The sequence below is a fragment of the Austrofundulus limnaeus genome, unplaced genomic scaffold, assembly GCF_001266775.1.
Source record: "Austrofundulus limnaeus strain Quisiro unplaced genomic scaffold, Austrofundulus_limnaeus-1.0 Scaffold470, whole genome shotgun sequence".
Taxonomy (NCBI): domain Eukaryota; kingdom Metazoa; phylum Chordata; class Actinopteri; order Cyprinodontiformes; family Rivulidae; genus Austrofundulus; species Austrofundulus limnaeus.
In genome coordinates this window covers 414,700-425,833 of record NW_013952872.1, presented here as the reverse complement: position 1 = coordinate 425,833, position 11,134 = coordinate 414,700, and the positions used below count along the sequence as shown (strand labels likewise).

The following is an 11,134-nucleotide window of genomic DNA, read 5'->3' as shown; positions in this document are numbered from 1 at the left end:
ACATTTAATGAACTAATTAAAGGTAACATTTGAAGAACTAATTGACCCTCTATAGGTGCATGTTTATTTTGCGTTTTTTGACAAAAATGTTTAAAAACATGTCTATACAAATGATAAAAGTATTAGAATTACAACCGCTAAAAATTTTAATTTTTATATTGCCATATTTTTATTTAAAAAGTGTTCTTTTCTCTCACTTCGTCCGTCATTACTAGCTTAAAAAACAATCTCCGGTTGGGCCGCAATGCATTATGGGATATGCTGGGCCGGAAAGGATCCATTGGACCTGTCCTTCAAATCAGGGAAAAGGAAGGACGTATTTGTCGGCTACATGGGAGGAGTCTTCGGTTTGGGACGTCCTTTGTCGCGGCGCTATGACGTACGTGGCCGACGAATTCGGCCTTCGGAGGACCTGGTCTGCCGTTTTGGACACAGCCTTAGACAGTTAAAACACATTAAAAGTTCATAAATCACCCTTATTGTTGTTGGCACTCTYTCACATTAGCAGCTGCTGCTCTCTCCCCGAGGGAGGGGGCATCAACGTGCATTCGCGTGACTCAAAGAATGGATCGGCTGAACGAAACAAGGAAAAAACGCAAATCGGACGGCCGATGTATTGGTCGACCCCTACTGGGGAGAGATAACAGTGTTACTGTTAAATGGGTACCAGGACATACTGGCATTTATGGTAACGAGAGAGCTGACTACATCACAAAAGCTGGCGGTCAGGCCCACTTCAAAGGACCAGGGGTCAGATTTATAAAAGATTGAGTGGAAACCATACTAAAAGTGAATACGACCAAAAGGCGAAAATGGCGTATGACAAAAAAATTTCAGATTTATAAAACCATGTTTCTGCGCATCTTTCCTTTATAGATCACAGCCACACCTCAGAGTTTGCACACAAGGTCCTGCCTCAGGTTCTGCCCTCTACACGCCCATAGTCAACCATAAACAGCCGATGCAAAGTACCTCATGAATGTTAAGATGTATTCCAGGGGTGCCCAATCAGTCGCTCGCGGGCGATGAGTCGCCCGCCAGCTGATTCCCAGGTTGCCTGCGCAACGCAACCTTGCTGCGGAGCCTTTGAGCGTTGCATCCCAGAGTGGCTGTCTTGTTTGAAAGCTCTGGTTCTGCCCTACAAGGTGAACGTTGAATGAAGTCCCTGCGACTTTCCCCCGCGGAGCAATAGGCATTAAACCTCCAAAATATGCACTGTCAGACCTCCCGCCGGGGTGGTTTTAGCCCCTCCTCCTAGGCTACGAGCGTCTGATCCCGGCGTGGATGATCGGGTTTTAAAGCCCTGGCTCTCCCCTACAAGGAGAAAGTTGAGTGGAGTCCCTGTGAAGTTACCCCGCGGAGATGTAAGCGAAAAACCTCCAAAATTACGCACCGTCTGACCTCCTCCGGGGGTGGTTTTAGCCCCCCTCCCCGGGCTAGGAGCATCGGATCCCAGAGTGGCTGGTCGGGTTTTTTCTGCCCTACAAGCTGATACTTGAATGGAGCCTCTGTGACGTCCCCTCGCAGAGCTATAAGCAAATTATGCACGACTTAGTGCATTTTACGTGCATTTTCGGGAGGAAATTTTAACCTTTGTTTGCTTCTCCCGCGGGCTCTGAGCATTGGATCCGGGAAAGTGAGATCTTCCTCTACAAACTGGAGGTGGTTGTGAGTTCCTGGGGCGTTCCCCCGCAGAGCTATTAACCAACGACCGGCCGAAAAAGGCGCTTTGGTGGGCGATATAGTACTCAATTTACTCTAGAGCCTCTAGCGCCGGCTCTSAGCGTCGGATCCGGGCGGGAGATGGCTCATTTTAATGTTCTGGATCTTCGCTACAATCTGGAGGTGGTTGCAAGTTCCTGGGACGTTCCCCTGTGGAGATATAAGTGATCAAATGTCATCAGGCGAGCTCTGGCTGGTGAAACGGCTGATTTCCAGCACGGGGCTGCTTGTATTGATGCAGGGGAATAAAAGGAAGAGATCCAGTGAGGTGGAACCATGGTCCTGAGTCCAGCACCTGCTCTCCCACCTGAATTTAGCCAGAAACCCCTGGCGGGCGATATTTCTGCAAAAATGCATAAAATTCAGAAACCCACCTGATGGATCACTTCCAGGCAATAAAAGGAACAGATCTGATCAGGTGAAACCATTCCTGGAAGCTCAGCACCAGGTTTTATAGCCGCCTGTGAGAGTTTTATATTGTGTGCTTTGACTTTGATAAAAGGGCGGCACTCTTGTGGTAGCCATGTTGACCCTGATAGTTTTTTTGTTTTGTTTTTCCTCCCCTGTATGGAGAGAAGAGAGGAGAGTTCTTTGAATAAATGGAGACAAGTTCCTGTGCTCCAAAGTTATTTGACTCTGTGGTTCTCACTGGAAAGGGTTTTCAGCCCTCATAGCTCGCACGTTACAGGGAGTGCTAATTGAAGGAGGTAAAAAAAATTGATCTTTTTTGTTTGAGCATCACTTTTCTGTTTCTCTGTCAGGAGTTAAATAAGGATTTTCTTTTCTTTTTTTTGTAGGTAAACATATGGTTAAGTAGATAGTTTTGTTTTTCAATACTTTAAATTAAACTAGCAACACATTACGTTCTGTTTTATTTAAAGAAGTGAGGAGTAGGGAGACAAAATTATGTTTTTTTTGATACTGAGACTGGACGAGTAGATCTCGGCAAACTGCYGACTTCAAAAGTAGCTCTTGGTTCAAAAACGTTTGGGCACCCCTGGTGTATTCAAATARGTCAGCTGATCAAAGTCAAAAAAAGCGATTGGTCAGTTCAGACGTGCTCCGTCGTGCATCTGGAGGATTATGGAAGGCCATTCTATTCATTATCACGTGACTCTAACACGTGATCAACACGCCTGCGCGTTATTGTTGTTTACGTGTTGATCACGTGTTAGAAGTCATGTGATTATGAATAGAATGGCCTTCCATAGAGGATGACAGGTGCTGACAACCGCTCACGTGAACAGATTGTCTGTAATTTACACAGCTTTTGCTTCAAATTCATTTTCTGTCAGAGCCTGCAGGATGATAAAAACAATAAAATTAAATAAGTCAGATAAATTTAGAAATAAGTTAACCCCCCCGCCCCCGCCCTGTTATCTGCGGCTGACCACCTCCCACCCCCACCACCTCATTAAAAAGTGAATCTTTTATAACACATCCACAATGRCGAGTGCGTGCGCACCCAAAGCGTGACTAAAACCAAGGTTTTTGCTGTCGTGCTCTGCTGAAATGTCTCTTGTCAGGGAGGGGTCTGTGGGTCAGGGTTGTGAGGCGGAAGGAGATGGATGGAGATGTGTGAACTTTATTTAAGATTTAGGTTATTTCAAAGATCCTTATGGCTCAGGAGCAAAAGCATAAATTATACCGTTAAGAAAGCTAAAGTCTATCTAAAATCTAAGTCTGATTATGAAGGTAAATTAAATATCTGACAGTGATCATTACACAGTGTGGCTCTAATTCCTCACTTCACCATATGTGTCGCAGCTTCCCGTCTCAAAAATGAGCATATGCATGGGTCAGAGCTGGCGTGAGGGACCGCACATTTTCATGTCAAGTTTGGATTTTATAAATCACAACCTTGGCGAGAAAAGTGGCGTGCGCAGGTTTCTGGGCTCATTTTATGCGAAAGCAAGCTTTATAAATCTGACCCCAGAGCCTGTTGTAGGTTTCCTCAACAACAGTCTGTAGGACTGCCCTACAGGCCAGGATTAGACATCAACACTCAATCCGCTGGAGGGAGCTGACGGACTGTAGACAGGCACGGGAACTGATTAAAGGCCCAAATCTAAGGTTTGGGAAAGCTCTCATCTCCCTGACAAGGAAAACTTAAGTACAATGGTTGGAGTCCTAACTGGGCACAATCTGCTCAACAGCCACAAAATGGTGATGGGACTCCATGACAATGGTCTGTGTGATGTCTGTGGCATTGATTTAGAGACCTCTGCACTACTTAGGCCACTGCCTGACTCTGAGCAGTCAAAGGAAAAGAATTCTCGGGGACCCCTTTATGGATYCYGAGAAGCTCAGAACACTGAGTGTTTCTAACCTTGTGTCCTTCATCCGAGGGACGAGAAGGTTTGAATTAAGACCAGTGTCTTTTTGGGGAGAACAATGGGCCCACTTAGGAGGCCGCCACTCATATGGATTTTATATCCATCCCCACCAACCATTACCATGTTTCTCGGCTGGCCTGGGAACGCCTTGGGATTCCCCCGGATGAGCTGGCCCAAGTGGCTGGGGAGAGGGAAGTCTGGGTCTCTCTGCTTAGGCTGCTGCACCCGCAACCYGACCCCRKATAAGCGGAAGAAAACGGACGGAYGGACAAAATTATTTATCCTTTTCATAAAACTCAATTGTTAAATTGATTTAAGGTTTATTTTTATGTATTAGTATTTCGGGCAGAAGTCAATGAAGGGATGATAAATGATATTAGGACAGATCCAGTTTTCTTGTACATGGACATTTGGACATTGTACAAAATGTCCAGGTGACTCACACAGGTGTGGTCTCACAGGTGTGAGTCACATTTGTCTCAAATCTAAAAGGACATTGGTCAGAAGGTACACCAGGRATGTCATAACCAGTACATTTTGTATTTTAAAAACAATGTATAGATTTTCTTCAGCTACATTATTCTGTGCACACAAACATGTTAGAAAAGCACAACTCCAAATGATWTCGGACGATCCAGGTATCAAGATGTAGCTTAATAAGCCAGAAATCTGAAAATGTCCAGGGTCATTCTGACCAAATCTGACTTAATCCTAAATATCATCTCTTTAACTCACCTTTGCCATAAACTGTTCCATGAATCCCACAGATCCTCCAGTCAAAGTTTTCACGGCAGATRTCGTCCACATGTTCAGAGTCAGTGCCGTGAAAAAGCTGTTTTTCTGCCACATCACATCCAYCATTTTTGTTCTTCATCAGATTCTTCTGCCTACAATTAGGAGGCAAAAAAAATCAAGCTCAGTAATAAGAAATGTTATCATTTTTGGTCAGACATGACAAAAAATGACTGAAGACAGAAATACAATTGTTTCTATCAAACATTTGCTAAGTGGTTTAAGTTTATTTGTAGCAGAAAAATGTAAAATTTTAAAAAATGTAACCAATAACAAACTCTTAATTTGAAAATTTACGTACCACTGAAACACTTCCCAAAGTGCTTTATTTTGAATTCRTTCAATCTTAATGATCTCAAATTTCCACATGGTTGAATAGAAAAGAGCTGCGATCTTTAGATATTCTTCTGAAGTGGGCTGAAGGGCGACATTCTTAAAAACAAACACAAAAGCCATTTATTTATTTCAGCCATTTATGAGAAGTTTGTTTTTTTTCTTAGTTTGTTTGGATGTAGAACAAACTAACACAAATAAAAGGTGAGTAGAAAATTATCAAGGTTAATACAAAACAGSTTTATGAGGGTGGCGGTGCAGAGATCTCTGGTAGAAAGCTTTATTTTTTTAACCATAAATTAAAGGTAAAAAGTAAACAAAGAACAATTCGGGAGACRCCACCATAATTCTATCCATAAAAAGATGAAGGTCAACCATTTTATAARCCACAAGTCAAAACAACAGAAGTCTAAAAACAAGAAATAAACTAATTKGATTGTGCTTTCAACCATACTGTATTACCAAGGGTTCTGTTGGTAGGATCTGTGTTTTGTCCCAGTTGTCTGGCACAGACGTGGAATTTGGAGACTTTCTGCAGGAAAAAATGTTTMAGATTAGTTCTGACTTGGGTTGAAGAAAAACAAACTTTGTAAAGGCCAATAACTCAAGACCATTGTAAAGATGTACATTAGTTTCAAACTCTTCATGCTTATGTACATTTTAAATTGATAATCACACACATCTCAATAAATGTAGAGAAACAGTAACATGTTAAACAAAACTACCTATTGTACAAAAGTAAGAAAGTTCAAAGCAGGACCACACTGGAGTGAAAAGTACAGCATTAACACTAAAACAAGCCTCAGTATTTTTATAAAATGGCTTTATTTAGGACATCTACCTCACTTTCTTGGTTTTGACATCTTCAGCAGAGACAAAAAGAGCACGTCTAGTRACGGATTTCTTGGTGCTGTACCGCTGGTTTGTTTGTTTCATGTCTAAGAGAAAATGCAGAAAATCAAAGTCTTGTTAATAAATCAGCAAACATTGTTTCTAAATGATTGATCTGGAGTCCTTGTCTTACCCTGGAAACTGAGTGAATACGGCTGTGAGCCAACAGTAAAATTCACCACGTCTTTATCATTGTTTAGAAACTTCTGCTCCAGCTCTGAGCTGGTGATGTCTGCTGATCCATGTCCTCTGGTCTGAAACACAAGAACGACAGGCCTATGTTAGCAAAATATTTGATCTGAAATTATCACACTTTCAGCTTAAAATCCTAGTACTAATACTGGTTTTATTGCCAGCTATGCAGATGTTGTGTTGATCTAATTAACTTAGAATTCTGCCTGCTTTTAAATCCTTCTGTTTCACTATTAATCATTYAGTTGGGGTCAAATAAAGTGSAACTGCAATACTTTGGTCTGAAATCCTCATTGTAACTCCACAAGTCCCTGTATTTAGGAAGCAAAGTATTTCTTATGTGCCAGCATTCAGGGCACTTAATTGTGCTTCAAAACAGCTACGCTGTTCAGATATCGTGAGTTTCTTTACTTACATATGAGCTGTACGGATTCCACTTTCCAAATTCATCCTGCCAGTACCAGAGCCACTCTGTGGTGTGGAGAAGGTCCGGTTCAACCAGAGAGTTTGGAGTCGAAAGTCGTCTAACTTTGTTCAGTCCACATGTCATTGTGTTAAAATGTACAGTTGGAAAGATGCTGCTGCTACAGGAGACAAGTCAGAAACAAATTTAGCACAGAAATCAGTTCACTGGGATAAATCACCTCTTTTACTGGTATTTTTAAGAGGCCAGCCAGGAAGTGGAATGTTTAAATATGTCATTTRCTTTGATTCGTCACCAAAACTCAGACTCATTTAGGTTTGTTTTGGTCCAGATGAAGGCTGAGTAAGACTTTAWATTCTAAAATTAAATGTTTTAGGTCTAAATCTGAATTTGTCTCCTGTGCGTGCTTCGGCTGTGAATAACGACATGTTTTCTTACACYGTAACAGTTTACTTTAAAGGTGGTCTCTGTCCACCATAGTCAGACTACCTGTATGTGTTCTTGGGGTCACAGTAGTCCTTCTCAATGGTCTCGTTTTGAGGCAGATCTGTCCAGAAATCACCCAGCAGAACCTGCCATCTGTATGGCATCTTTTCATGAGCTTTATCACATCGATCTGAAAACACAAAYCATATTTAAGGTTTCTAGCACCACCAGGAAATCTTTGTTAAATAGGTTTCTGTAGGTTTTTACTCACTTTCATGCTTACAGTTTCCTGTAATGTAGTAAACGCATATCTCAGTTTTATCTAGTGGGGAGGACCAAATAAAAAAGSCAAATGAGGTTGTTTTAGTTCTCTAGAGCATTTTATTCTTCTTGACAGCTTGTGTATTTACCTTTCACAGGATTTTGTTTTGTCTTCTGCACATCTCCAACATTTCCAGCTTTGCTGGCAGCAGCAGAGACATGAGTGGAACAGGATCTGTRGAGCTGCTGCTGATCATCCTGTTCGTAGCCTCTTCCTGAAGCTGAACTTTGTTTCACATCCTCTACCTGCTGCCAACTCTGAYCACTGTTGTTGCTCGCATCTGTGTCTTTTCCACCAGCAGAGGCATTAATTTTGGATGGTTTAAGACCTAGCTTCTGATTGTCCACTTTCTTCAGTCCATCTTTGTTGAGCAAATCTAAGCTACCAAATTTAGCTAAGGCATCATCTAGTGTAGACGCTTGTTGCTGCTGTTGTGATTTTCCTGCATTTGCCTCATTGACCCCTGTTCCTTGATTCCACTGATTCTGTCCTACATTGAAGCCATTGTTGCTTTTTGCATTGGTGTCTTCAACAGCAGAGGAATCCCTGTTGGGTGAATTAGGATCTTGCTGCTGTTGGTCCTGTTTTAGGCCTTTGCTTGCAAGGACATCATTAGGTGAAGCAGTTTTTTGCTGCAGCAGTGGGTTCTCAAGCTTTGCTTCATTTTGCCTGCTGCCACCTTTTTCTGTGTCTTGATTTCTTTGCATCTGTGGAACATTGCCGCCATTGTCTCTCTCTGGATCGGGGTCTTTGCCAACAGCAGTGTCACAGTTGGGTGAATTAGGATCTTGCTGCTGTTTGTCTCCATTTGTTGCTTCAATGTTGAGATCTRAGGCATCATTTGCATGAACATCATTAGAAGCAGTTTGTTGCTGTAGTGGGTTCTCTAGGTTGGCCTTATTTCCTTTGCTGTCACCACTTTTACCGCCTCTTTTTCCTCGCCTTGGGYGCCTCTGTTTTACTTTCTGTTTATCAGTACTTTCTGCACTGGTGTCATTCCCAGCAGCAGAGAGACTCCTGGATGAGTTGAGTTCKTGTGGCACATTGTCGTCTTCACTCAGTCCCTTTTTACTGGATGGATCGGTGTTACCCAAGATGCCACTACACGAGGTGGTTTKTTGTTGCTGGTGTGGTTTTCCTCTGTTTCCACTGTTGCCTTTATGGCCCCACTGGCCCTTTTTGCCACCTCTTTCTCTCGCTCCATGCCTCTGGGTTAAATTTCCACCAACCTCAGTTGTTGCATTAGTGCTGGTCGGGGCAGCAGAGCTTTGTCTGTTAAAGAGTCTCAGGGCCTCTCTATTTGCATAAACGGACCTTAAAGAGCAAATGAGAGTATCAGGCACCCCTTTATCATACAGGCTTTTTAATGGCTGGGGAGCATAAAAGTCATGGATTTTGGAGCATCTGCAGTCTTGACTCAGGTACTTCTTACAGATGTGAAGTCTTGAACAAGCCATACCACTCTGACAGCAGCCGAATTCATCATTACCTGTATTGTATTCATTACAAATCTGGTGCAAAACAGTAAAGATGAGAAGAAAAAAAGCATAAGACTAAAATTATTTTTGCTTTATGTATACTATATATTTGGAGGGGTGCTTACAGGAGGTAGGAGTGTGGTGTCACTCTGGAGCAGCAGAGTGCTCAACTCTGCCCTGCTTAAATGATCCAGCTCATGGTGTTTCAGTAACCACTGGTTGTAGCCAGAGTCCAAATCATGGCAGAAACTGCAGATTCTTCTGTTTTCACAAAGTTTTATGGATGAGATCATWTTCAAGAAGGGAGGAAAACACAAACATAATGTATGTTCTGATTCAGTTTGCACATCAGAGACCAAAAGATGCAATTGTAAACTCAATTACCACTCTTCCCTCCACACAACGATGAGCTACAATGACGAACGATGTTGTGCGGACTGGAGACATGTCTGTGTTGGGTGTAGTTGGTTCAACGTAGAATTTAATTTGCTTCTTTGAAAAGACATTATTTGAAAGTAAACATTACTGGCAAAAACAAACTATAGAGTCAAAGTTCAGTTGCCCGTGGTTGTCATATACTGCCAGTCCAGACGTGGTCAAAGCAAAACCAGTGAAAGAGCAGCAACATCAACACATGCTGAAAGTAAAAATAAGTTACCATAGTGGTCCATTTGATGTTAGGATTACAGGAACAGCTCTAAAATGTTTTGAGTCTTATTCAGTTTGTTAATGTTAATAATGAATCTTCTGCTTACACCAGAGTTAGTCATGGAGTTCCTCAGGGTTCAGTGCTTGGACCAATCCTCTTCACTTTATATATGCTTCCATTAGGTAAAGTTATTAAACAGCATGGGATAAATTACCATTGTTATGCTGATGATACTCAGTTATATTTATCCATGAAACCAGTTACTTAAACTACAAGCATGTCTTACAGACATAAAAACTTGGATGACTCTTAAYTTTCTGCTTCTRAACTCRGATAAGACAGAGGTTATGGTTTCTGGACCTGAACATCTTAGGGATCAACTTTGCAGCCTTTCACCTCCTCTGGATGGCATTAATCTGGCCTCCAGTTCTAATGTAAAGAAACTTTGTTGTTTTTGATCAGGATATGTCTTTTAACCCCCACATTAAAAATGTTACCAGGACCGCCGTCTTCCACCTGCGTAATATCACTAAAATTTGAAACATTTTGTTCAAAAATGATGTGGAAAAACTGATTCATACATTTATCATGTCTAGACTGGATTACTGTAATTCTTTATTATCTGGGCATCCAAAAAACTAAGTCTTCAGTTGATCTAAAATGCTCCTGCTAGAGTTCTAATGAGAGTTGGAAGGAGAGGTCATATTTCTCCAGTTTTAGCTTCTCTCCACTGGCTCCCTGTCAAATTTAGAATAGATTTTAAAATATTACTCTTAATATACAAAGCTCTTAACAACCAAGCTCCATCATATATTAAAGATCTTATTGCTCCATACTTTCCTAACGGAGCACTTTGCTCTCAGACTGCAGGTTTACTTGTGGYTCATTGAGTTTTTAAAAGTAGAATGGGAAGCAGAGCTTTCAGTTATCAAGCTCCTCTCTTGTGTAGGGGTGTAAGAAAATATCGATACACTGAAATATCGCGATATTTCATTTCCCGATACTGTATCGATATTCTAAAGCCCTGTATCGATTTTTTATTAAGGTTTAAAATGTCAACTTTCCTGCCAGCCATTCATTTTATGTTGTAGTTCAGCCTCTGACCACTAGTTGACAGCAGTGAGCCAGCCATTTGGCTACTCTACTTCTTGAGTGCCAGAGAGTAAGAGAGCAATTAACATTGTGAGTAAACATTAGCTTCATGCTCCGATAGCTGAATCTGAGCAGAAAAGACCGACACCCTCTGCCTTCTAAGCTGAGGTAAGGTTACAAACAGTTACTTATTTATCAGAATGTCTGTATTTTAAGACAAATTAAGTGTTTTGTGCGCTCTTTTTTCCAACTGTAGTCAGCTTTCACATTACGCATATAGCGCATGTGTCTATCACCTCGAGCGAGCTCGGCACTCCCCCCGTGACATAAAACTTTGTTGCTCTTAATGTCCGGCTGATGATCGCATCAAAGTCCATATACTTTATCCTGCTGTGTTCACTTCAAAAACTGCTTAACTCGTTTAGCTTCTCAATTTATTTACGGTTTCTTTTTGGGACCTGCCCTGCTGTTAACTGG

The 11,134-nt window shown here is 41.7% G+C and overlaps 1 protein-coding gene across 2 annotated transcripts in view; it reads right to left on the bottom strand.

The window, feature by feature from the left end:
• The window catches only part of LOC106529842 (poly [ADP-ribose] polymerase 12), a 16,789-nt gene that overhangs the window by 3,493 nt on the left and 2,162 nt on the right, over positions 1–11,134 (bottom strand). Inside the window, exons 2-11 of one of the 2 annotated variants that reach the window (XM_014025360.1) lie at positions 9,042–9,177; positions 7,527–8,949; positions 7,388–7,438; positions 7,180–7,306; positions 6,682–6,850; positions 6,208–6,328; positions 6,025–6,121; positions 5,646–5,715; positions 5,152–5,282; positions 4,794–4,945 (exon numbers count right to left, since the gene is read on the bottom strand). In XM_014025360.1, the coding sequence (XP_013880814.1) occupies positions 4,794–4,945; positions 5,152–5,282; positions 5,646–5,715; positions 6,025–6,121; positions 6,208–6,328; positions 6,682–6,850; positions 7,180–7,306; positions 7,388–7,438; positions 7,527–8,949; positions 9,042–9,177 (2,477 nt within the window). The remainder of the gene's footprint in view (positions 1–4,793; positions 4,946–5,151; positions 5,283–5,645; positions 5,716–6,024; positions 6,122–6,207; positions 6,329–6,681; positions 6,851–7,179; positions 7,307–7,387; positions 7,439–7,526; positions 8,950–9,041; positions 9,178–11,134) is intronic. The other variant, XM_014025361.1, reaches the window with a different exon arrangement.